The sequence below is a fragment of the Equus caballus genome, chromosome 19 (assembly GCF_041296265.1).
Source record: "Equus caballus isolate H_3958 breed thoroughbred chromosome 19, TB-T2T, whole genome shotgun sequence".
Lineage (NCBI taxonomy): Eukaryota > Metazoa > Chordata > Mammalia > Perissodactyla > Equidae > Equus > Equus caballus.
Genome location: NC_091702.1, coordinates 22,118,171 through 22,144,962, shown reverse-complemented (window position 1 = coordinate 22,144,962; position 26,792 = coordinate 22,118,171). Strand labels below are relative to the sequence as shown.

At 41.7% G+C, this 26,792-nt stretch overlaps 1 protein-coding gene across 1 annotated transcript; it reads right to left on the bottom strand.

The window, feature by feature from the left end:
* Positions 1 to 1,883: 1,883 nt before the first annotated feature.
* On the bottom strand, positions 1,884 to 26,067 carry TMEM212 (transmembrane protein 212). The gene is made up of 5 exons (XM_023623529.2): positions 25,966 to 26,067; positions 19,094 to 19,160; positions 18,011 to 18,195; positions 10,433 to 10,492; positions 1,884 to 2,406 (listed from the first exon to the last, which is right to left on the bottom strand). The coding sequence occupies exons 1-5, from the start codon at positions 26,065 to 26,067 to the stop codon at positions 2,017 to 2,019; spliced, it is 804 nt and encodes a 267-aa protein (XP_023479297.1). The 3' UTR covers positions 1,884 to 2,016.
* Positions 26,068 to 26,792: the final 725 nt, after the last annotated feature.

Below are 26,792 nucleotides of genomic sequence, written 5' to 3'. Positions count from 1 at the left end.
AAGAGAATTTTCAGCAGCATCTCTTGAGTCCATGTGTTAAAAATGCACATTCCTTGCCTCCCACCCCAGAGTTTCTGACATAGCAGGAATGGTCTTAAACTGGATCCAGAAGTCTGGTTTAACAAGAATCCTGGGTGATTCTGATATCATTGGTCTACTTTGAGAGATATGCTGTAGTTGTGTTGGGTCCTGTACTTGGCTTTGAAATTGCATACCAAGACACTGATTCTGAGCAAGGTGAGCAAAGGCAGTTTTGAAGTTGGAGAACTTTGCTATGTTTTCAGTTAAATTTCTCTCTCCCCAGGCATTTTAGGTGGCCTCACTGTTGGGTCTTCATGGGGCTGGCTTACCAAGTTCTGCATGTATTTTTTCATTTTCTTCTTCCCGCCCCTATCCTACTCTAAGCCCAGATTTGATGGGTGTGATACCTAAGATGACAGCAGGCAACTGATTAACCATCCGTGCTAAAGGGTTATGGCTCCCAGCATTTCAATGTCTGCTTCTCCTAGGCATGTGATCCTTTTAACAAAGAGCTCTAGGAAGTTGGGATGCTCACCACAAGAGCAAAATCTCAAATATTAAACTTCTAGATGCCCTGGCAATATAGTGGGGGAGGTAATTTTCATCTGCCTGTCTCAACTCTCGGCGAGCCTCCTTGTAAAATCAACTCTGTTTCTAAGAATGAATGTACAGGATTTCCTTTGCAGACTTATGTAGAAGTTGAAGAGGATAAGATTGACCACAAAAGGCATTGAGAATGCCAAATTCTTGTCTTCCGGCTTTACTGGCTGGTGTTGATAGGATCAAACTGGAAAAAAAAATTGGCTAGCATTACACAAATTCACTTGACCCTAAAATAATACTGATTTGAATCATAAAGCCTGTATAAGAGTTTGCAGGGGGAAATATCTCTTTCCAGAGGGAGGCTCTTCAACCCACAAAGGAGTGACCCAATGTCAGCCATAGGAATTCGGAATCAGAAATCACTTGTGTTCTTCCCCCAGTGACCCTGTTATAATCCTCCTAGAGGCAGGAGCCATACATCTTAATGGTCAGCAGAGGAAGAGAGGCTGCAAGGTGGAGGAGGAGGAGGTCTGGGATAAATCTGGCCTGATTAAGAGAATGTGGCTTCTGAATCCGGCCCTACTACTCACTAGCTGTGCGATCTTGGGCAAGTTACATAAACTCTTTAGCCTCAGTTTACTATCTGTAAAATGGGAAAATACACTGACACATAGTAAACTTTCAGTTCCTATTTCTATTATTATCATATCATTAATATTACTGATCGTCCTGGAAAATATTAGAAAGTTAAATTTGATGTTGGCCTACAACAGCTTCTCTGCTGGGATAGGAGTAGAAAGAGTGGGCGAATTTCTTCTATGTCTTTTCTAGCCAAAGAGCATGTGTATCTTTCTGAGTTCATGGGATAGAAGCTAAATTAAGGTATCCATATTTGACTAATATTAAAAATATTAGTGGGGCTGGCTGGTGGCATAGTGGTTAAGCTCATGCGTTCTGTTTTGGTGGCGCAGGGTTCACTGGTTTGGATCCTGGGCGAAGACCTACACACCACTCATCAAGCCACGCTGTGGTGGAGTCTGACATAGAAGAAATAGAAGGACTTACAACTAGGATATACAACTATACACTATGGCTTTGGGGAGGAAAAAAAAAAGAGGAAGATTGGCAACTGATGTTAGCTCAGGGCCAATCTTCCTCACACACATACAAAAAAATTAAAGATGCTGCTTTCAGTTTCCACAAAGATCTCATAGCATTTGTCTCTATTAGTAGTTTTTTAAATTGTGGGTTGAGATAAAAATTGGCTGCTGCTACCTACAGTTATACCTTCAGTTATCACATCAACATATTTCCATTCATCTATTCATTCAAAAACAATTATTGAGCACCTATGATGTGCCAGACACTAACTAGCATCTATGATGTGCCAGACACTGGCTAGCATGGTTATACAGGGTACATAAGTGGTAAATAAGAGAGATAGATGAAATACTAATACACCAGACTTTTAGCATTCAGGATAGAACAAGAACTGACTCCTCCTTTCTGGAAGCTTACATTTATGTGTCCATTCTTGATAAGTCTTGCAGAAAGGTTGAAGAGAGCTGTCAGGGACACACAGAGCATGACAAAGCTCAGGCACAGGTTGAAAGCTTGGAGCATCAGGTGGTAGTCTTCATAGTGTGGTGGGTCCACACAAACTGATGGGAATTTTGCATACGGAAAAGGAAAGGCAACTGCATAGCCAAGGTAATTGGTCCCTGCAATCCCTGAAAATGAGTAGAAGCAATAGGGACCAAGGAGAGCAGATTCCAAGGCTACTGCAAAATGAAGTGGACATCCCATAATGCTCAGAATCACAAAGGTGAAACTAGCCTCCCACTGAAAATAAAGCAGAAACAAATTGTTACTTTGGGTACCAGATTTTTCAAAAGCTTCTCAGCAATGTGAAGAAAGAAAGAGAAACTGGGTATTATTCCCTCTGACTGGGAAATGAAAAAGTGGATGACAACCTTCTTTTTAGGTTCTTGTGTTCTCCTCTTGAATCTTCACTATGGGAGAATAATATATCAGCCAACTGGGGCCAAAACAAAATCAATTCATTCCACAAACATTTATTTTTATCTCCTGTCATGTATTAGAACATGTCTGGAGTGGGAAAAACAAAGAGGAATAGACAGAACCCCTGCCTTATCCTAGGACCTTGCTAATCGGAGTGTGATCCATGGTTCAGGAGCACTAACATCCCCTGGGAGTTGTTAGACATGTAGAATCTCAGAGGGATGGTGTCAGGATGGTGGTGTAGGTGGACTGGGAACTCACCTCTTCCCATGGACACAACAAATTTACAGCTACTCTTGGAACAATCATCCCTGAGAGAGAACTGAAAACCAGATACAAAGAACCTCCACAACATGGGACAGTGCTGACTGAGGTGGAAGAGGCAAAAATTCCTTTTTGGAGAGAAAAATGCCACCTTCTAGCCTCAGTGCTTCACTGCCAGTGGGGAGCAATCTCAAGATATGCAGCCTTCCCTGGAGGAGTGGGGACCTGAGCAGGGAGCATTACCACAACATGCAGGTCTTGAACTCAGCAACCAAGACAGGAGTCATAATACCTGGCTTGCTGGCTATTAACTACAATAGGGAATAACCCCAGAGAAGATATCAGACATAAGGGGAAGAAAACTCTGCCTTTAAAGGGCCCACACACAAATTCACCTGTTTTCAAAGGCAACCTAAAATCGCCAGAAAGAAAGATGCACCATTCTTTGGTGAAAAGAGACCCACCTGATAGGCTCTGGGCACATCTTGATGAGAGGTGAGACTCAGACTGAGACCACCTCCCCAGATGCTGAGACACTGGCAGCAGCCATTATTGTGACCTAGTGCAGGTGTGCTGACACAGACACTGGCAGATGTCAGTGGAGTTCTTTCCCTGGCCTGTTAGCCCAGGGGTCTTCTCCACCTACTAGAGCACTGATTTAATCCAGCTCAGCCAGGGCACGCAGTACTCCTTAGGGACTGGCCCCATCCAACAGCAAGCCCTTGGGCAACCTGTGGGCCCTCATAGGCAGGGTACCTGGAACCTCTGCAGCCAGGTGAGTGGATCCACCTCTGTGGTGAAGGCCATGCATGAGGGGTGGGTCTGCACTGGTGGAGTGTGTGAGGCCTCTGCAGTGGGGCAACTGGGTTCCCTTCAGTGAGTTAGGGTGTGTGCCTGGAGCAAGACTGTGTTGACAGGATTGTGTTGATGGAGTATGTGGCCCTGAGGGCAGGGGGCTTGTTAGCTTCAGAAGACTTGTGCTTCTCAAACAGCCACATAGCGGATTGGCCCCACCTTCCAAAGTCTGAAACAGTTATGTACTCCATGTTTGGGGCCAGATCCACTCACCTGCAATCCTGAGAAAGCTGACAAGAGCCTTGTGGGCCAGAGGTCTACAGCAATTGTAAGCCCTGAGCCTACCAACCAGCCATGCTGGGGGCCTACTCACTTAACAGAAAAACTGCAACAAGAATGTGCTATTAGATCTTGCAGCCAACTGTGCTGGGATTCCCATGCCTGATAAAGCAACTGAAGGGACCAGAGCAGCTACATGCAACTGAGCATTACAACCAAATGGCCAGGGGGACAGCTTAGCCTCCCCAAGACCTGCAGTAAGAGCAACCCTGTCAAAACAGAAGGACACATGTAGCCCACAGAGGGGACACTCCTGGAATATTTGGAACTGGTGCCAAGAGGGAAGCACACTCCTGGGCCTCATTACACCACTTCTCCAAGATCAGGAGACATAGCTGACCTACCTAATATGTAGATATGCACACAGAGAAAGAGGCAAAATGAGGAGACAAAGGAATACATTCCAAATAAGGAAACAGGAGAAAACCCCAGAAAAAGAACTAAACAAAACAGAGATTAATGATCTACCTGACAAAGAGTACAAACTAATATTCATAAAGATGCTCACTGATCTTGGGAGAAGAATGGATGAGCTTAGTGAGAACTTCAACAAAGAATTGGAAAATATAAAAAAGAACCAATCAGAAATGAAGAATACAATACTGGAAATGAAAAAGTCACCAGAGGACTCAACAGCAGAGTAGGTGATACAGAAGAATGAATATCAGTGAGCTGGATGAGAGACTATAGGAAACCACCCCAGCTTAACAGATAAAAGAAAAAAGAATTATAAAGAATGAGGACAAGGGGCTGGCCTGGTGGCATAGCAGTTAAGTTCTCATGTTCCACTTCAGCAGCCCGGGGTTCACCAGTTTGGATCCTGGGTGTGGACCTGTGCACCACTTGTCAAGTCATGCTATGGCAGGCGTCCCACATATAAAACAGAGGAAGATGGGCACAGATGTTAGCTCAGGGCCAATCCTCCTCAGCAAAAAGAAGAGGATTGGCAGAGATGTTAGCTCAGGGCTAATCTTCCTCAAAAAAAAAAAAAAAAAAAGAATGAGAACAGTCTAAGGGACTTCCGGGACAATATCATGCACATTAACATCAATACTATAGGTATCCCAGACAGAGAAGAGAAAGACAAAGGAGCAGAGAATCTATTTTAAGAAATAATAGCTGAAAACTTTCCTAACCTAAGGAAGGAAACAGACATCCGGGTGCAGGAAGCACAGAGAGCACCAAACAAGATAAACCCAAAAAGATCCACACCAAGACACATTATAATTAAAATGTCAAGAATTAAAGATAAAGAGAGAATCCTAAAAGCTGCAAGAAAAATGGAACAAGTTACATACAAAGGAAACCCCATAAGGCTATCAGATGACTTCTCAGCAGAAATCCTACAAGCTAGAAGGGAGTGGCGTGATATATTTAAAGTGCTGAAAAGAAAAAACCAACAGCCAAGAATACTCTTTCTGGCAAGTTTATGATTCAGAATGGAAGGAGCCATAAAGAGTTCCCCAGACAAGCAAAAACTGAAGGAGTTTATCACCAAAAAACCAGCCTTACAAGAAATGCTAAAGGGACTTATTTAAGTGGAAAAGAGAAGACCACAAATAAGAATAAGAAAATTATCCAAAAAATAAAATAAAATCACTGGTAAGGCAAACACACAGTGAAGGTAGGAGAAGAATCATGTATGAAGCTAATAAGAAGGTCAAAAGACAAAGTACTAAATTATCTATTTCCATGATGAGCCGGTGGTGGATACACCGTGCACAAAAAAAGAGGTTAGATATGATATCAAAAACATAAAATGTGGGAGGAGGGGAGTGAAAGAGTAGAGCTTATAGCAAGAGATTAAACTAAAGAGACCATCAACTTTATAAAGATTGCTATGTATGTGGGTTATTATAGACGAATCTCATGGTAATCATAAATAAGAAACCTATAATAAACACACAAGAAATTAAGAGAAAGGAACTCAAACATAATACTAAAGAAAGCCATCAAACCACAAGGGAAGAGAGCAAGAGAAGAAGAAAGGAATAGAGAAGAACTACTAGAACACCCAGAAAAAAAGAAAAAAAGCGGCAATAAGTACATTCTTATCTATAGCTACCTTAAATGTCAATGGACTAAATTCTCCAATAAAAAGGCATAGGGTGGCCGACTGGGTGAAAAAACAAGACCTGTGTAAATGCTGCACACAAGAGAGATACTCTAGACCTAAAGACACTCACACACTGAAAGTGAAAGGATGGAAAAAGACACTCCATGCAAATGGCAATGAAAAGAAAGTGGGGGTAGCAATACTTATATGAGACAAAATAGACTTTAAAACAAAAACTGTAACAAGAGACAAAGAAGGGCACTACATAGTGATAAAGGGAACAATCCAACAAGAGGATACAGCACTTGTAAATATCTATGCACTCAACATAGGAGCACCTAAATATATAAAGCAAATATTAATAGGCATAAAAAGAGAAAGAGAGAGCAACACAATAATAGTAGGGGACTTTAACACTCCACTTACACCAATGGCTAGATCATCCAAACAGAAGATCAATAAGGAAACATTGGCCTTAAATGACACATTGAACCAGATGGATTTAGTAGATATATATAGGACATTCCATCCAAAAACTGCAGGGTACACATTCTTTTCAAATGCACACGGAACATTACCCAAGATTGATCACCTATTAGGACATAAAACAAGTCTCAATAATTTTAAGAGGACTGAAATAATACCACACATCTTTTCTGACCACAGCAGTATGAAACTAGGAATCAACTACAGCAAGAAAATCAGAAAAGCCACAAATATGGGGAGATTAAACAAAATGCTACTGAACAATGATTGGGTCAATGAAGAAATCAAAGGAGAAATAAAAAAATACCTGAAGACAAATGAAAATGAAAATACGACATGCCAAAATATACGAGATACAGCAAAAGAGGTTCTAAGAGGGCACTTTATAGCAATACAAGCCTACCTCAACAAACAAGAAAATCTCACATAAACAATCTAACAATGTACCTAAAGGAACTGGAAAAATAAGAACAAAGCCCAAAGTCAGTAGAAGGAAGGAAATAATAAAAATCATATCAGAAATAAATGAAATAGAGACTAAAAAATAAGAGAAAGGGGCTGGCCTGGTTAAGTTTGCATGCTCTGCTTCAGTGGCCTGGGGTTCACAGGTTTGGATCCTGGGCACGGACCTGCACACCATTCATCAAGCCATGCTGTGGCAGTGTCCTACATACAAAATAGAGGAAGATTGGCTTGGATGTTAGCTCAGGGCCAATCTTCCTCACCAAAAAAAAAAAAAAAAAAAGTAAACAAAAAAAATTCAATGAAACTGAGAGTTGGTTCTTTGAAGAGATAAACAAATTGACAAACTTTTACCTAGACTCACCAAGAAAAAAAGAGAGAAGTCTCAAATAAATAAAATCAGGAATGAAAGAGGAGAAATTACAATGGACACCTCAGAAATGCAAAAGATTATAAGCAAATACTACAAAAAGCTATATGCCAATAAACTGGATAATCTAGAAGGAATGTATAAATTCTTAGAATCATACAATCTTCCAAAACCGAATCAAGAAGAAATAGAGAATTTGAATAGACCACTCACCAGTAAGAGATTAAAACAGTAATCAAAAACCTCCCAGAAAATAAAAGTCCAGGACCAGATGGCTTCCCTGGTGAATTCTGCCAAACATTCAAAGAAGATTTAATGCCTATCCTTCTCAAACTCTTCCAAAAAATTGAAGAGGAGGGGAAGCTTCCTAACTCATTCTATGAAGCCAACATTATCCTGATACCAAAACCAGACAAGGACAACACAAAAAAAGAAAATTACAGGCAAATATCACTGATGAACATCGTTGCAAAGATCCTCAACAAAATACCAGCAAATCGAATACAACAATACATTAAAAAGATCATACATCATGATCAAGCGGGTTTCATTCCAGGGATGCAGGGATGGTTCAACATCTGCAAATCTATCAACGTGATACACCACATTAACAAAATAAATAATAAAAGTCACATGATCATCTCAATAGATGCAGAGAAAGCATTTGGCAAGATCCAGCGTCCACTTATGATAAAAACTCTGAATAAAGTGGGTATAGAAGGAAAGTACCTCAACATAATAAAGGCCATATATGACAAACCCACAGCTAATATCATTCTCAATGAAGAAAAACTGAAAGCTATCCCTCTAAGAACAGGAACCAGACAAGGATGTCCACTTTCCCTACTCTTATTTAACATAGTATTGGAAGTCCTAGCCAGAGCAATCAGGCAAGAAAAAGAAATAAAAGGGATCCAAATTGGAAAGGAAGGAGTGAAACTGTCACTATTTGCAGATGACATGGTTTTATATATAGAAAATCCTAAACAATCCATCAAAAAGCTTTTAGAAATAATAAATGAATATGGTAAACTTGAAGGATACAAAATCAACATACAAAATTCAGTTGCATTTCTATACACTGACAATGAAGTAGCAGAAAGAGAAATTAAAAACACAATCCCATTTACAATTGCGGCAAAAAGAATAAAATACCTAGGAATATACTTAACCAAAGAGGTGAACACTGAAACCTATAAAACATTGTTGAAAGAAATTGAAGACAAGCAAAAGAATGAAAGTAGACCATTATCTTACACCATGCACAAAAATCAACTCAAAATGGATTAAAGACCTGAATGTAAGACCTGAAACCATGAAACTCCTAGAAGAAAACATAGGCAGTATGCTCTCTGACATTGATTTTAGCAACGTTTTTTCAAATGCAGTGTCTGACCGGGCAAGGGAAACAATAGAAAAAATAAACAAATGGGACTACATCAAACTAAAAAGCTCTGTACAGCAAAGGAAACCATCAACAGAATGAAAAGACAACCTAACAATTGGGAGAAGATATTTGCAAACCGTATATCAGATAAGGGGTTGATATCCAAAATATACAAAGAACTAATACATCTCACCAGCAAAAAAACCAACAACCCAATTAAAAAATGAGCAAAAGATCTGAACAGAGATTTCTCCAAAGAAAATACACAGATGGCCAACAGGCACATGAAAAGATGTTCAACATCATTAACTATGAGAGAAATGCAAATCAAATCTACAATGAGATATCATCTCACTGCAGTCAGAATGGCTATAATTAACAAGACAGGAAACAATAAGTGTTGGAGAGGAGGTGGAGAGAAGGGAACAGTCATATACTGCTGGTGGGAATGCAAACTGGTGCAGCTGCTGTGGAAAACAGTATGGAGTTTCCTCAGAAAATTAAGACTAGACCTACCATATGATCCAGCTATTCCACTGCTGGGTATTTATCCAAAGAACTTCAAAACACGAATGTGTAAAGATACATGCACCCCTTTGTTCATCGTAGCATTATTCACAATAGCTAAGACTTGGAAGCAACCTAGGTGTCCATCAAGGGACGAATGGATAAAGAAGATGTGGTATATATACACGATGGAATACTACTCAGCCATAAAAAAGATGAAATCTTGCCATTGGTGACAACATGGATGGACCTTGAGGGTATTACGCTAAGTGAAATAAGTCAGAGGGAGAAAGTGAAATACTGTATACTCTTACTCGTAAATAGAATATAAAAACAACAACAAACAAGCAGAGACAGAGATTGGATTGGTGGTTACCAGAGGGGAAGAGAGAAGGGAGGAGGGCAAAAGGGGTGATTAGGCACATGTGTTATGGTGATGGATTGTAATTACTCTTTGAGAGGAGAACATGATGTAATCTACATAGAAATAGAAATATAATGATGTATACCTGAAACTTATTTAATGCTATAAACCACTGTTACCACAATAAAATAATAATAATAATAAAAACAAAAAATATATATGTACAATCTCAGACCTCACCCAGATCTTCTGAACTAGAATCTGCATTTTAACCAGATCCCCAGTGATTCACACATATGTTAGAGTTTGAGGGGCAGTGCTGTAGCCATGGGAACAAGATCCATAATCAGATCAAGGTAGACTGTCTGTATCACAGGATTCCTTGGCTCTATACTGTTGAAATGCAAGACATCATAGACTTTTCATTCTTTTTCAGGGGGAGAGGTAACAGAGAGCTCGGAAGGAGATCCCAAATTGAGGAGCTGAGACTTGAAAATGCATTATTAAAAACAGAGGAGCCTAGAGATCCATTTTTTCAAATGAAATTCAGCAGCAGTAACACTGGTTCTGTCCTCCCCAAATTACAATACTCAAATACGATCATCACAGGAACAGGCAGAAAATGTTTGGAGCAGGAATCAGATAACAAATGTTCATCTAAAACCTAGTTTATTACTGAAATCCATCACAGGAAGGCAGTGATCAGACAGAATTCAATTATAATTGAAAGTGGCATTCTCTGTGTTCCATCCTGACACAGTAGAGATTTGACCTTCAGACCCATTCTACCATCCTACTCGATGTCTGTCCATTTACCGGGTATCTCTGGGTCCGCTGTTTGTGAGCCAACAGTAGGAGTTTACCGGTAGTGACAGCCTACAAAAGGAAGATGGAAAAATAACAACCATGATAAAATGTACCTCAGGGAAGAGTTCAATCTGTCTTACAGTTTGACAACTTTATCGGGAACTAGAAGAAACAGCAAATGGCTAAATGGATTTATGGCACTGATCTCCTGCTCACCGGTGGTGACAATGAGGAAAACAAGCCATCAGTGTCATAAAGACATGCTTGAGACAAGCACGTTTTTTGATTTTCTGTGTTGCCTTTGCCATCACAATTATAACCTTCACTACTGTAAGGTGTCACTGCAATAAAAGCTTGGCTTTATAACCCTTGCCATATGTTTTATTTTGATTAATTGTCTATTGTGCATCTTTCTCACAAATTGCTAAAATTTCAAATGGGAGGGGCCAGAATGGAAATGTGTCACAGAACCCTGGAAACACTCCGAGCGGCAGCATTATCTTTTACTACTTGCTTTCTTTTGAGCTCCTGCAGCCAGCCTGCTGGTGGGACACAAATACGTGATCCTGGTTTCTCAAGTAACGAAGATTATCATTAGAATGAATGCATGATGAGGCATTTATTGTTCTGGGTGCAGTGGTGTCCAGCTTTTCAAAAGAGAGTTCTTTATAGTCTCCATTGAAGGAAAAAGGCCCCAAATAGCTAAACAAAGGAGGGAATGGTGTCACCAGAATTGAGCAATAGATAACGGAAAAAAAAAATTCTGGGCTCATCTTTGATTCGGCACTGGGTCTGATGAAAGAGACCTTTGTGGTCATTGAGCCTGAAAATCGTTTATTCCCAACCCATAAATCATTTGTTCCTAGTCAAGGAATGTTTTGAGGTTGAGAGAGAAACCCAGGAAGAGAGGTGCCTGAAATAAGATATAGAATGAGGACAGAACTAAAAATAGTTATAATTTAGGTTTTCGACAGAGAAATAAACATGACTGCACGTATAGTATCAACAAATTTAAGGGGAGAAAAAAATCAGAGCTTTTACCAATATGGTTTTGTGGTATGCTGCTTTTGTAGCTCCGGGTCTGGCATATTTATTGTTTTGAGACCTAGCTTTTCATTTTCCTGGCATATTTTATTTTGAATGTTGGATTTAGAGAATTTGAGAGAGAGGGAAAAAAGCACACACACGTACACTCACACAAAGCTTCTCATGTAGCTAAGCCTGAAATTCCAGACTTGGCATCGCCATACCGTAAAACTCCCATGGATAAAAACAGAACCATCTGTAGTCAAAGAGGTTGGCTTGATTCTGCAAGAGCAAAGCTTCCAAGGGACCCTATGGAGGTTGAGCCAGCACAAATAGTGCAACAAAACAGGAGAATTATCAAGACTGATGCTAAGCCTGGGGCCAGTGTACGCCTTCAGAGGCAAAATGCTCACTGGACACGTCACTCTTCTGTGAGAGAGAAACAGCTAAGCGAAGAGATAAAAGGCCATGGAGCCACCGCTCTGCCGGTTTGACTTCAAGTAGATAGCTGACATTATCAGATGCTTAGATTCCAGGTTGCTGTAACAGCTTTGGCATGAACCGCTCCTTTCCTTTCAAAAGTTAAAAAATGCTGCCGAATTGCAGTGGCCTGTTATTTCTGTTGTAGCTGCCAGCTTGAATTTTGCTTTGTTTACACAAAACTTTGAAAAAGATGGTTCATGGAGTAGGCTGGTGTACGAATGCCATTCAGTGACTTGTTAAATCCACCCTGGGGACGGTGGCCCGGGGGGCCGAGCACACCCGTCTTTACGGGGGGCCTTCTTCCACACCAATAGTCACAGCCTGCCTCTTCTCTTCCTGTCATTTCTTCTTTTAAATTTTGTTTTTAGATAGGGAAGGGTGAAAGAATAAAAAAGGAAGAGATCTGAGGAATTCAAGCGGGAGAAGGAAGTGGGACAGAGGGAGCGTCTGAGAGATGGAGAGCTGGGCAGAGCAGGGCAGCCAGCTTGTGAGGCCGGACAGAGCGGCCCGTCCTGCACTCTGCTCCCTCAGCTCTTCTTGACAGCCCATTGACTTGCTCTCCGGGCAGCTCCAGGGACCTTACTTGGGTTTTGCAACAGTTGCTGCTCGCATCTGCTTACGTGATCATTGTGAGCCCTCCCATTAAATCTTTAAATTGCCCAAGTAAAGGATGCGGTTCCCAGAAGGAGATGAATTGAAGGAAGCGGGAGCAGTCACAGCAGAAATAGAAACTTTCAGAGGAATCATTTAAATACGGGCTGATTTGTTCACTTACAAACATCTATTGTGGGTCCACTAGGAACAAGGGATGTGACAGGTAGTGCGCAGACACACTAATGCTAATAACAGTTAACTTTTGCTGAGCGCTTACTCTGTGCCAGGCACCATAGTAAACCCTACCCGTGTTAACTCATTTACTCCTCATAATAAATGACCCCATTATGTAGAGCTTCTCCTACTTTTTAAGTGAGACCAGAGAGGCTAAATGAGATGGGCAAGCTCACCAAGTAATAATTCTATAAAGAGTGGTTCCAACTCTCCATGGAACTGACACTCCAGATGTGAAAGTGCACTTATAAGAATGTCCAAAAACTTAGGCAAGAAGAGTGAGTGTTGGATGGTGTAGTGGTTAACTTTGCACACTCCGCTTTGGTGGCCTGGTGTTCGTGGGTTTGGATCCTGGGCACAGACCCATGTACCATTTATCAAGCCACGATGTGGCAGGTGTCCTACATATAAAATAGAGGAAGATGGGCACAGATGTTAGCTCAGGGCCCATCTTCCTCACCAAAAAGAAGAAGAAGAAGAAAGAGTGAGTGCTTTTTATGTGAGCAGAGCTCAGTGACCAGATACCACTTCTGGGGGAAATAATAATTGATAGAGGCACCATGGGGGAAATAGGATCTAAAAAGAGTTTGAAGGATGGATGTGATTTCAATGGGAGATGGCAGAGAGGAATGGCAGTCACTCTTTGGGACCAGTGAATGAGGAACCCAGACCAGTGGGAGGGTAGGTTCTTGACTGAGAAGAGCATAAAATCAGGCTTGAAAGCCATGTGAAGCCAGGTTGAGGAGGGCCTCAAAATTCAAACTAACACATCTGGACTTTGGGCAATAAAGTCTCCAAACATTTTTTTTTTTTTAACATCTACCCACAGTAAGAAATATATTTTACATCATGGCCAAGTTATAAGTATCTTTATATATAACCAAAATAATATTACCCTTATTATGTGTGATACATTCTAATATTCTCTATTCTATTCTGCTCATGTTTTGTAAGTGCAATAGATTGATTTTTATAAGCCCCTGATGGATAGATTCTCGCTGTTTGGCTATCAAACTTATCTAGGCATAAAAGTTGGGTGGGGGTGGGAAGTGCTAAGGGTGGTGATGGGGTTTACAGAGAGAAAAGGAAGGAATGTGTAGGGATGTGCCTCTTAGAGAAAATCAAAGCTCCTTGGCAACTGACTAGGTGTGGTGGGGTGGCTGGCTGAGGGCATGGCTGCCCGAAGCACAGTCCTAAGGCCCAGCAGCATCAGCATCTCTTGGGAAGTGTCAGACCTGCAGCATCTCAGCCTCGCTCCAGACTTACCCATCCAGTCTGCATTTTAACACCAACCCCGGGTTATTTGTACGCACGTTACAACTTGGGAAACACTAGTTTAGAGGAAACGACTGGGTCAAAAGTCACTCCAGGCTTTGAAATTGGGTTCAAAGACAGGCAAGTCAGGCGAAGAAATAATTGCTTTTGGTGGTCAACTGATTAATTTTTTTGCACAAGCTAAGCTTAAAGAATCTCAGGATATCTAAGTGGAAAATTCACCATCAGGTGGTTGCAAACCCCAGGACTGTTGAAGCTCTAAGAGACCTGAGCTATGGTGCGATGAAGTCCCTTCTCTAACAGAAGAGGAAACTGGGACTCGCATGGATAGGCCTGGTCCTGCCTTTCTCCCAACTTCCTGTCTCCAAGCCGGGCTCTGGATGCAGCACAGCTGCCACCGCTGGCCCAGTCACTGACCCTCCCGGCTCCAGGTCCCTAAACTCACTGTGCTTGAGTCTCTTCATCAGAGCTTGATCTACAAGCCAGGCTTTCCAGGATTAAAGTAGAGCTCAGTCCTTAGGGCACTATGATCTCCTTGCTGCATACTTTCTAGCAGCTGATGCCTTTAAATAACCTAGTTCAGAAATTCTAGGAAAACTGCTTATCGTGCGGCTGTCAGAATAGAGCTAGGAGAGTCTGAGGACCAATAATTGTGAAGAATTTAGAAAGCCTTGAATGAAAGGCACAGAACGAATACAAAGTACTGTATCGCTTGTAAAAATCTGTCTCTTACAAGTCTCAAAGGAGATAGGGAGTCATTTGCAAAAGGAAATGTCAATCTGATTGAAAAGTACAAATTATCTTTCCATCAGAGGGAGATACAATTTGCAGGCAAGTTGAGAAGTGACTGGCAAGGAAGGTTGTGGAGTGAGTCAGAGACCTTTTGAAGTTGACCCTGATCAAACAGAGCTGTGGTTCGCTAGGAAACTCGCTAGGAAAAAAATCACGTTGTTCCAAATTTACACATTATTGAAAGAGTGAGCATTCTTATTGCTTTCCTTCTCAGGAGGATTTTTTCCTGTTTTAGTACAAATACCAGCTTGACCTTTAATCCTTGCAACCTAATCAGAGTTCAACTTTGCAGGGAATTCTGTACCACCAGAATGGAGGTCATGGGACTCCTTCTCTTATTCAACAATATTTATTGACTCTCTCTGTTCCACGTGCTGGAGATGCAGCAGAAAGCAAAACAGAAAAAAAATCCCTACCCTGGTATGATATTCATTTTGGGGGAAGGGGACAAACAAACAATAAATAAGTAAATTATTTAGTATGTTGGATGGTGATAAGGGCTATGGGGGAAAGCATAGAGCCACACATGAGAGATTGGGAATGCCAGTCAGGGAGAGATTTGCAATTTTAAATAGTGTGATAAGGGTAATGAGGGAAAGTGTCACTGAGAAAGTGACATTTGTTCATAGAATTGAAGGAGCTTAGGGAACAAGCCATGTATGGGAAGAGGCTTCAGGCAGAGAACAAGCAGTGCAAAGGCCCTGAGGCAGAAACACACCTTGGCATATTTGAAAATAACAAGGAGCCGGTGTGATGAGAAAGAAATGAGCTAAGGGAAGAGTGGTAGGAGATGAGGTCCAGGACATAACAGGATGGAGAACTCAGCAGGTCGTCAGGGAATGGGACAGGAGAGTGAGCAGACGGCAAGGGATTAAGAACAAAGGGCTTGGACAGAGAGTAGGGCACAACTGAAAGGCATGGAATTAACTAGCACTTGTGCAGGGCTTAAATTTTAAATTGTCAGAGCTCTTTACTATACAATCTTTGTTCAAATTGCGTTCATTCTCACTGAGCAATTTAGGGTTAGACGGTTTCACAGGGGCGTTCTTTACCTGTAAAACGCCCCATTTTCCAGGAAAAGGCAATGAGGAACTGGCTGAGTGAGGGTCCTGCTCTTGACCACATACCGAGAACGTCAAAGTCGGGACTTGAACACGGGTCCCCACCTCTCCAGCTTCTACCTCTCTGACTTCACTTCCTCATGCGGTCACTCTCCAAATCAAATAGCCACCAGGGGCCAGTCCTGTGGCGTAGCAGTTAAGTTGGCACACTCTGCTTTGGTGGCCTGGGGTCCGCTTGTTCGAGTCCCAGGCATGGACCTACCCGCTGCTTATCAAGCCATGCTGTGGCAGGCGTCCCACATATAAAATAGAGGAAGATGGGCACAGGTGTTAGCTCAGGGCCAATCTTTCTCAACAACAACAACAACAACAAAAATCAAATAGCCACCAGCTAGCTACATGCTGGAGACACATCATATCATTTCTCTGGGCCTCATTGATAAAACAGATATTTGATGTTGAACGAGCCTATATTCAATAATTTGTAATCCTAATCAAATCACCAATATCTGTTGAATGTATTATGATAGACTCCACAGGGATAGGCAAAGAGTTATAAGGAAGGGATGCAAGATAGGGCTATACTTACAGTTTTGTTAAACTTTGGGTCAGTTGCAAAGTCAGATTTTTTAAAAATATTAATTAGGATAGAAAATAGAATTCATTTCACACTGAAGGTTAAATATTGTTTTGTGAAGCTTTTGTAATATAGATCTAGTTATATGCTATATCAATGGGTATCCATTTACCTAGAGAGAAATATATAGATGAGTTTATGTACACTCCAGGTCCTGATGTAAAATGTTTTTCTTACTCTGAGTCATCAACAAAAAGTTTGGAAGCCACTGGAGTAAATGTCACTGCCATCTCTGCATTCTAGTAGATGTTTAATAAATATTCCTGTGAATGAACGTATGGTTTCAGGCAGGAGAAGAGGAAAAAAGCAGATCAAGACTGCGTTGGTACATGTAAAAGAATGTATTAAAAAAGAATAAAAAAAGAAAAACAAAATCAAATGGTCTCCTTGTTCAGTTCCACATCCCCACCATCTTACTTTCCCCCATCTACACACGTCATTAAACCCCACTAGAATGAGTTCCTTCAAAATCAAGAACTTGTTTTATTCTCCATTTTAACTCAAGTATGTAGTAGGTTATCAGCACATATCTATCTAATAAACAGATTAAAATTATATTTCCTAGGGTTTCACTTTTAGGTAATATCCAAGTTAAATTTTGGGTTTTCCAAAGACTTAAAATGTTGCCTCTCCCAAGAGTGGTTACATTTTAATAGAAAATTTCTTAAGATCAAAAGACTTTAAAATCAAGTTGTCTACTCTCCAGTGTGAATGTCAGGCATCATGGGAAACAGTGAGAGAAGGAATTGTTGTGCCAGCGGGCGTCTACAAATCACATCACCTTAAATCATAAATCGTACCATCACGGAAGACACCTACTCACAAGGCTAGACCCAGGAGAGCTGACCCAGGGAGCTGCGGTGCCAGTCAATCCTTCATCTGTGAACCAGTAGACATGGAACACCTACTTGATGCCATCTTGTCCTTGGCACACGCACGCTTGCCTGGTGAGCTGTGAAGTTAGTGAAGTCCATCACCCAACCTCTTGAATTAGTTTCAGTTCAAAGAGTTGCGTGCAAAGAAAAAGGTGGGAGGACTTATAATTTGGGCTTGCAAATCTTCAGGGGACATAGACACACCTTGATGTTTCTAATGAAAGGGTTAGTCTGAAACTTATTTTACTTTGTTCTCCATTTTTAAACTATTTTTCATGGTTTATGTATTTTTTCCAAATTCAAATTTTAAAAGATAAATTCCAATTTTTCAGAATATCAAGGTGAGAAGACTAAAATAAAATAGCTTGTTAAGAATTTCTTGAACATTTCATTATAGTATACAATAAATTCAGTAGATATAAAATAATATTAAGAAAAATCCTATATTTAAGAGGCAACTCATAGAAATCAATGTTCTAAGGTAAATTCTGATTTTCTGTAGAATTTTGACTTCTTCACGTTGGAAACTTAAAAAGGACATGTTATTCTGTTTCCTCTTTCCCTCCCTCCTTCCTTTACTCTCAGCACATGGAATAAAGTATTTTCCTACCAAAGCTGCATTCCGGATGAGATAGGCAATCCAGACACTCCATCCCGTGAACCAAAGCTTGTAAGAAAAGACTGGGAAGAAAGCGATCACTCCAGAGAATACACTGAGAGCTCCCAGGGGAACGAGAATCCAGCCAGCAGCTGGGTATAGGCTCCGAATTTTCCTCTGTGACTTGAATCCTCGATCTCAAAGATGTTTTGTTACCAAAACACGAGGGCATGTCAGGCCTTCATAAACAGAAGTTTCTTAGAGACAGTAGCCATGACACACGGGGACTGTTTGATCTACTTGGAAACAAGCTTCTATTTGTTTCACCAAGGATAATAAAATGTTACAATCCTTGACATAAATTTGATACAATAAATTCTAATACTAGTTTACTTCAGAGAGAGAGAGCCAGGAAGAAATCATTCCTCTTTTTGGGTTACCGCCTCCATTCCCTTCATTCTGCCCCGTCGTGGGGAGTGACCACTTCCTGGCTTAATCAGATTCAAAGGCTTGCTGACCGAGCTAATTGTTTCTCAACTCAACCTGCCTGGTGGTTCCAGCATAAAGCCAACATCCTTTGTGCACAATAGATCCACATTCCCAGCACAATTTCCCACAAAACAAAGTAAAAATAAGCACTCTGATCACTTTTCATTACATTTCATTACATTATATGATTTGAAGCAAAAACAAGACCTCTCCCCCTGGTTCAAAGTTCAATTCTACTACAACTATTTTTGAACTTTTGATATGGATTCAACCCCAATTAGGCATAAACTGCTTTGTGGAGTTCTGCATTGTCTTCACGGAACTGGCTTCATCCTAATTATCTTCTTATTACATAATTCAATTATCAAGTAAAGTGCAAAGATGGAAATGTATGCACTTGTAAAATAAACTTTGAAGAGTAATTTATTGGTTGAATAAAATACTGATCTCTAATAACTCTTGAATTGTAATTCAAATTTTAGAGGTCAAATTTATGTACATGAAACGATTGCAAAACTTCATCTCTTAATCTCTCATGAATTTGAGAAAGCGGTGGTATTTGCTTTTGACTGCTAGGATGTGTGGCAGTGTCTTCCAAGATAATACCTTGAAAATACAAGCGTTTTCTGAAGCCATCCGAATAATTTTCCTGTTCAATATTAACTCCTTTTTCCTGAAATAAAATGATGAAAAATAATCTTATGGATAGAAATGCGGTGGTTTAGAACATGGATTTTGGTGTCAGACTGAGCTAGAATCCTGTTCTAGTTCCGCTGTCTACCAAGTCTGCGTCCTTGGGCAAAGGCAAGTTATTTAACTTTCTAGGTCTGTTTCTTCATATGAGAAATGGGAGTAAAATTAGTGTTTATCTCACCAGATGGTGAGATAAATGAGCCAATATATGTCAGTGCTCAGCACTGAGGTCTGCACAGCAAAGATGCTTGGTTAGTTACCTGTTATTACGCTGGGATGTCCCATCTTTGGGTTTCTTTCAGCACAGGATGGAGGCACAGTCATTACTGTTGCTTTCATCCATCATCTTATAAAACACTAGGTTTGACTCTTCCTGATCAATTTGGTAATAGCTCCCAAACGACCTTCCCATGTATGGTGAGGAGAGAAGCTCCTGTCTGATTCTCTGCTTTTTTCTGTCTTTCCGTCTTTAATAGCCATTCCACAGTGTGACCCAGATTTTGAAGCAGTTGCGTTCCTGGATATACAGAATCCAGGAAACCAGCTCAGGCTTTCTGCTAGAGCGCTTATTTCCCGTCTCCCCTCGATACTGTGGGGGTATATTCTCTGACTGTTTTTTTCTAATGCCACGAGCTACGTTCCACAAGGGCAGAGGTCTTGCAAGTCTTAGACAGTCCCAAGATGCATAAGCCATCCCCAACACCTAGAATTGTGTCTGGCCCAGAGTGGATACTTAATACACGTTTGTCGAATTAATTAATTAATAGATCAGACTTTCCAGCTATGGACTTGGGGCTCCGTGGGTCTGCCCTCGGGTAGTCCTACGTGTGTCTATCAACACCAGTGTGTTCCCTCTCACAGAGGGAAGGGGTCTGGCCTGGAGAAAGACTTGTTTGTGTTAGCTTTTGGTTTGAGCTGTTTTGACTTTTTCCTTTACTTTTTATCTCAAGGTTATAGCTACATGGTATGTCAATACACTGTGGGTCAGATCACTCTCTCCTGTTTGCATGTTTGGAAAATAAAGACTGTTGAAATAGTCACATTAAACAGTACAAAGAGGGCAAAGAAAGAGAATATTTTTTGTTTTAATTTGAGGGGCTCTCTCAGTCTTTGTAACCCTGACTCACTAACCCTGACACTGCCAGTGTGACTTGCAAACATGAATTTCTTAGTGATTAGAAGAACTGTTGTTGTCACTTAATAAAACAAAGAGAAGGGACAGAGATAGAGCTAGAGAGTTCTGTCTGTGGGCTTTCCTGGTTGCACTTTCAGCAGGAATCTTTCCACACTCATTTCCTTACAGCCAGGAGCATTTCGGGGAGGGCAGCTACTGGGAGAAAAGAGAAAATGTTGTTCTGCTCCTGGCCTGGGCTTCCTCTCAGATGCACCAAGTCTCTGTGTTCCTGATGCTCAGCAGCCAGCCAGGCTCCCAGGGCGCCTGCGCCCTCCAGGGCCCCTCCTCCCATTTGGCACAAAGTTACCGGAAGGCGGGTATATAATCCCCAGGGGAGGTGGTGGAGTCAAGATCTTTGCAGACTTTGCCTTCCCCCTCACCCAGGAGGATCCCACCATCTTGGCTCAGGGAAGAATGGAGACGTTCCACTAAACTCTTCAATCCAGTTTTGCCACTATATATAAAAAAAAAAACACCCAAACAAATTGATGTTTTGATTCTAACACTCGCCCACCCACCCCCTGGAAAACAAAAGGAAAGAAAAAAAAAGTACTCTGGACCCCCAAAGAGGTGGACTCATGTCAGTGATGCTGAGGGCAAGGAGCTGATTTGGACATTCTCTCCCTCTGTAGATACATGTGAGCCCTAGAAATGACAGCTCTGTGTGTGCTATAATCTTGGGGGTTTTTTAACGATTGGCCCTGAGTTAACATCTGTTGTCAATCTTCTCTTTGTTTTTCTTCTTCTACTTCTCCCCAAAGCCCCCCAGTATATAGTTGTATATTCTAGTTGTGAGTGCCTCTGGTTGTGCTATGTGGGATGCGCCTCAGCATGGCCTGATGAGTGGTGCCAAGTCCATGTCCAGGAACCGAACCAGCAAAACCCCGGGCCGCCGAAGTGGAGCGCATGAACCCAACCACTCGGCCACCAGGCCGGCCCCAATCTTGGGGTTTTTTAAAAGTAGTTTTCAAAGCTACAGAAGTGGTCCATTTTTGCAAGATAAAAGAAAACAGAGCCATAAACAAGAGATGAAATTAAAATTCTGTATTTTCCCAACAAATGACTAGCTTCATTTGCTTACACACAAAGAGGTGGCTCTGGCAGCAGAAAGAGCACGAGCTTTGGGATCAGAAAGACCTGGGTTTGAGACAGAGGGTTTCATCTGACTTAGACAAAAAGAATGAGAAAATTAGAAAATCAATGCTCTGCTACCCCAGCAACTGATTCAAGCACAAGGGAAAAGGACACCTTTATGCTGGAAAATATGACAGTCCCCTTCTTAACCAAGTGGTCAAACTGTATTGCCATTATCGGGACAGACTGACATCATAGCCTCCTGCTGTGGTGCAATGGAAGCACACACCATCCCCTATGTCGTGTGAATCTAACGGCAAAGAAACAACCAGACAAACTCAGATTACAGGAACATTTTACAAAGCACTAGCCTGGATGCTTCAAAATTATTTACGTCATGAAAGATAATAAAAAGGTTACTGGGACAATTGGGGGTGGAATTTAAACATGGAGTTTATGTTAGGTCATCCTAGTCTATCAATGTTAAGTGTCATGGGAGTATGAATGGCGTTAGAGTCGGATGAGAGAATGTCCTCCTGTGAAACTAGGTAAGTTAGTGTTCTTTATGCTTTCTTCCAGCTTTTCTGTAGGTTTGAAAATTTCAAATTAAAAAGTGGGAGAACAAAAGGAATAAAAAGATTTAGCTTTATTAACTGCATAAAATGAAAGGCCTAACTTTTACGCAGATATACAGCCATGCTGGCTCAATAATCCTTGAGAACATTCACGAATGTAGGTCATAGTGGAAAGAATGCTCTGTGCCCCGTCAGCCCCGAGCCAGAACCTGTCTTCCTAGAGTGGGAGCAATGGAACAGGCGTGTTAGGCTATACTCTGAAGATTTACCTCTCACGTAGACACAAGGATGGATATCTTCTTTTTTTTTTTAAAGATTTTATTTTTTCCTTTGTCTCCCCAAAGCCCCCCGGTACATAGTTGTATATTCTTCATTGTGGGTCCTTCTAGTTGTGGCATGTGGGATGCCGCCTCAGCGTGGCTTGACAAGCAGTGCCATGTCCGCGCCCAGGATTCCAACCAACGAAACACTGGGCCGCATGCAGCGGAGCACACGAACTTAACCACTTGGCCACTGGGCTGGCCCCTTCTTTTTTTTTTTTAAAGATTGGCACCTGAGCTAACAACTGTTGCTAATCTTCTTTTTTTTTCCCTGCTATTTTTTTTTCCTACCCAAATCCCCTCAGTACATAGTTGTAATATTTCAGTTGTGGATCCTTCTAGTTGTGGCATGTGGGACGCCACCTCAACATGGCCTAATGAGCGGTGCCATGTCCACGCCCAGGATCTGAACCCTGGGCCCCCGAAGCAGGACACACAAACTTAATCACGGGGCGGCCCCCACAAGGATGGATATCTTCTATATGCTTTTTTGTCTTTCCAAATTTTCCGGTTTCTTAACTGGTTTAAAACTCTTTCCAATGCTCATTCATAATGCACATTTCCCTTTTTACTAGCCGTTCGACTTTAACTTCGTGTGAACCCTGTCTTCTCAGAATGGTATACCTTATACCCCAAGGTATAAGGAGAGCAAAGTTCAATTTTTCCCATCCCCAACTGGGAACTGTCAAATATAAAGCATTCCAATCTGCAGGATGTTTGGACCTAAATAGAGATTCGTGCATCAACTTGCATTTACCTAATTCAGATTTTATCTGCCCTTTGTATATCTGACCCTGAAATGTGTTTTGAAATCATGTGGAATCTATCAGAATTTTCCCATGTTTTTGCAAAGCAAAACAACTTCAATGTGTCACCGGCAAACTTGTGCAGCTAGCTGTTGGTTGGCTCCCCCAAGCCTTGCAGCTGTAAGGAAATGCTCTTATTGGCAGACTTGACCTTGCCAGGCAGCCTCCCACAGGCTACTGTGGAGATGGGCTGTCTTTTGGAAAGGCTGCTCCTATCTTGTTTTATCACGGAGATAGAGCAGCCATAGATAGAACCGTGATTGTGACGGTGACCCTGACTGATTGGCGATTTGGCCACGAAGGAGAGGGGAAGAACCTAAGAAAACAGGAAAAGAGGAACAGTGGGGGTGTCTGGGGAAGAGAGGTGGAGAAGAGATGGAGAGGAAAGAAGGACAACAAGAGAGGAGTCAGAACATAGAGGAAAACATTCCTGAAGCCAAAAGCAGCTTCTTGCGTCACTCACAGATCCAAAGCCTTGGTTGCACAGAGTTGATTCCAGGACAGAGGAGCGACGGAAGCGTGGGCCATTCGTGTACATTTTACAAAAGATGTTTGTAGGGAAGACAAAAGGGAAATAAAGAGAGAGGGTAAAAAAGCAGAATGAGAAAGAAGAAGTTAAGTATCCTGAAATGTTCTCAGATTAGGCTTGTTTTTAAAGTTGCTTTTAGGGACAAACCTCTAAGTCCTCTTAAACAGGAAATGTACACTCATTTAGTCCCTTCTCTTGGCACTTTTGAAAAAGGAAAGAGTCAAATTGTTCAGTGAGAAAGTAAACACACTTTTTGATCCAGTTATACCCACGTAAAAGGCAAGGGAGGGAGGAACGGTGAGGGTGTGTTCACTCAGGCCCTCTACAGTTGTCATTATTATTTCCACTCTACAGATGACAAAACTGAGGTCCCCAGATGTTAAATAAGGAAGGAGACATAACTAATTCGTGTCAAATCCTGGTTTTGAAGCCAGGAATGCCTGACTTTGAAGTTTCTAATTTTTGTTTTTCTCTACAAACTGCTCATTCTACTCCCAGTTACAAAACAACAAAAAAAGAGAACTGAACAAAGAGATTTCTTGCTATTTCTTTTTTAAAACTTAAGACAAAAGGGAGAACTAAAACCAAAGTTGCAGTTCTGTGTATTGGTGTAAAAATCTCACCATCCCTGTCTAGAGGATAGGAATGCTGGGGCTAATTTTCCATTTTTCAGGGCTTCATGTGTGGGCTCTTGCCCTCAGTGGGGAGGTGGACTGGGAGAATGTTCCTGAATGGCTCCTGGAGGGGGTGTGGGCTAAAACTAAAGAAAAAGATGAGGAGCAGCCTGGGACAGTAGAAAGAGACCTTGAGTAAAGGAAAACCTCTCATAATCTTGGTGTTCTTCTCAGCAACATGTGGAGGTTAGACTAGATAATTCCTAAGACTCCTTCCATATCTAGGATTGCACGACTTAAAACAAATCCCAAAGGAGCAAATGTGCCTGCGTGGCCTGGCCCTAAGAAGCCTTTATCAGTAAGAATGTTATCTCCTTGAGGGCTCAACCGCCAGCTGGATCCCCCTGTATCTGGTGAAAGCAATGGGCACGTAACAAGCTCTGCACACTGTGTGTCGGCCAGTTGGATCCTTGCTGGAGAGGTTTCATCTGGAGCTCCTCTGAGGAGGCCTCTCTTTGTCCCTCATGGCACACAAATAGGCAGCAACCACGAGCCAGCATCCACCAGCTGGATGATGAACGGAGCCTGCGTAACAAATTGGTGATCTGAGCCCAGCTCTGGTAACTGCGTCATAAAATAACTGAAACTTGTCAATAAACACAGCCAAGGCCGAGAAGAGCAAGGATCGAAGGAACGTAAGACTGAATGACTCTTCTCTCCCAGCTTCTTGAAAAGGGATGAAAAGCTGGGAGGGAGCTGGTCACGTTTGTAGGCATGGCGTTCCTGGTGTGGATGAATGGAGAGCGGAGAACTCAGTGAGGGTCTGGACGTGGCAGAGAACTCCAAGGCCAATGCCTGTCCCCCGGACAAGATGGACTAGGTTGCATGAACCTTTCTAAACCCATTTCTGATTGATCAGGAAACAGAGTCCTTACTCTTGTGTTTTCTAAGCAGTGGTTAAAATATGAGGAGTCTCCATTTTCCCTACATTGTAACACGCATAGGAAAGCAAGGTGAACTAAGGGTGCTGCAAACAATTTGGTTCCCTCTCTCCCCTCACCCAGGGCTCTGCTCGAAGGGCCTCTCATCACAGACCTTCCCTCATCAGTCTCTCTCCATCCCTTTTCTGAGCTTACTTATTACTACCTGGCTTTATTTTTCGTAGCTCTTGGCTCATTTGTTTACTATGTGTCTTCCCAACTAGAATGAAAGTTCTGTGAAGGCAAGGACTGTGTTTCATTCTCTGCTATATCGCAGAGCCAAGAACAACGCCTTGCCTGTAGCAGATGCTTAGGAAGTATTGATGAATGAGTAAGTGAATGAATTCATGAGGTCACTGCTTAGCACAATTGCTAGTTTATCTAGCCCATTTTGCTATGAAAGCCCGCTCTTCAGGCCTTCGCTTAGAAACATTTAATATCTTGTTACCTTAAATCGCTCCATCCCTTCCCCGTGAAAATCCACACGGAAACACAAGGAAGGTCTTCCAGGTTAGCTCACCAGCTGTGAGACTGCACCGTAAATACGTGTTCACTTACACATATATGTAGATGTATATTCACATCTAGATACATGGGAGAGGGGCCCTGAAGTCACCCATCCTGGGATTGTTTTGGCCTTGCTATCCTAGCACGTGACCTATTGCCACATGACTCTGTGTCAAACTGAGGAAGACACAAGGTCACAGACTAACCTCGTGAGAGTCCAGCAAGAACTTCCGCCGCTGGGAGAAAGCTCTGATGTGCTCCTTTTTAATCCGCTCGTGATGCCAACTTTTAAAGCAGTTTGTGTTCATGGTCATCTACTTGATTTAATGGTTTTTATGTATCTCTGCATATTCAAAGTTTTATCTACTTCTTTATCTAAGCACTTTCCATAGATAATAAGTATTTCCCCCTAATCTGTAGAAACATGAAATAAAGATGTTAAAAGTTTTACGTGAGAGAATTTGGCTATGCAAACTTACGCTCCTATTGTATTTCCATACAGATGATCTGTGATCTTTTCTGAGACAGGAGAATTGATATAAACTAAGTGTGTCCTTATGACATAAAGAGTTGGGTGGCAGAGCATAAACATCACCTACTATTAGCAGATGTTGATATCATTTTTGTATACAAAGGCCCATACTTTCCTTTCCCTTTTCACCAATGCAGATATCCTGTTCTGGTTTTTCTTTTCTTCTTTTTTTTTTAAGAGGAGAAAAGGGCGTTTCTTGGGACTTCCCCAGCACATTGTCCCGTACATAAGCCTTTCTACTTCTTCCTCACAATCCACACAAAACTAATTGACATAGAAGATAAAAGCCGGCCTAAGCAAGCCTCCTTTATCTAACAGACAAGCTCCCTAAAAAGAATGTGGGGCAATGAGAACAAAAGGTACGCAGTCATAACCCAACTGGAGGATCACAGACAAAGTTGAAAACGACCTTAGAGATTGGCCAGTCCACGCTTGTCATTTCACAGAATAATTCCACGGTTAAAATACCAAGAAAAAGAGCCATCCAATTGCAACATTAAC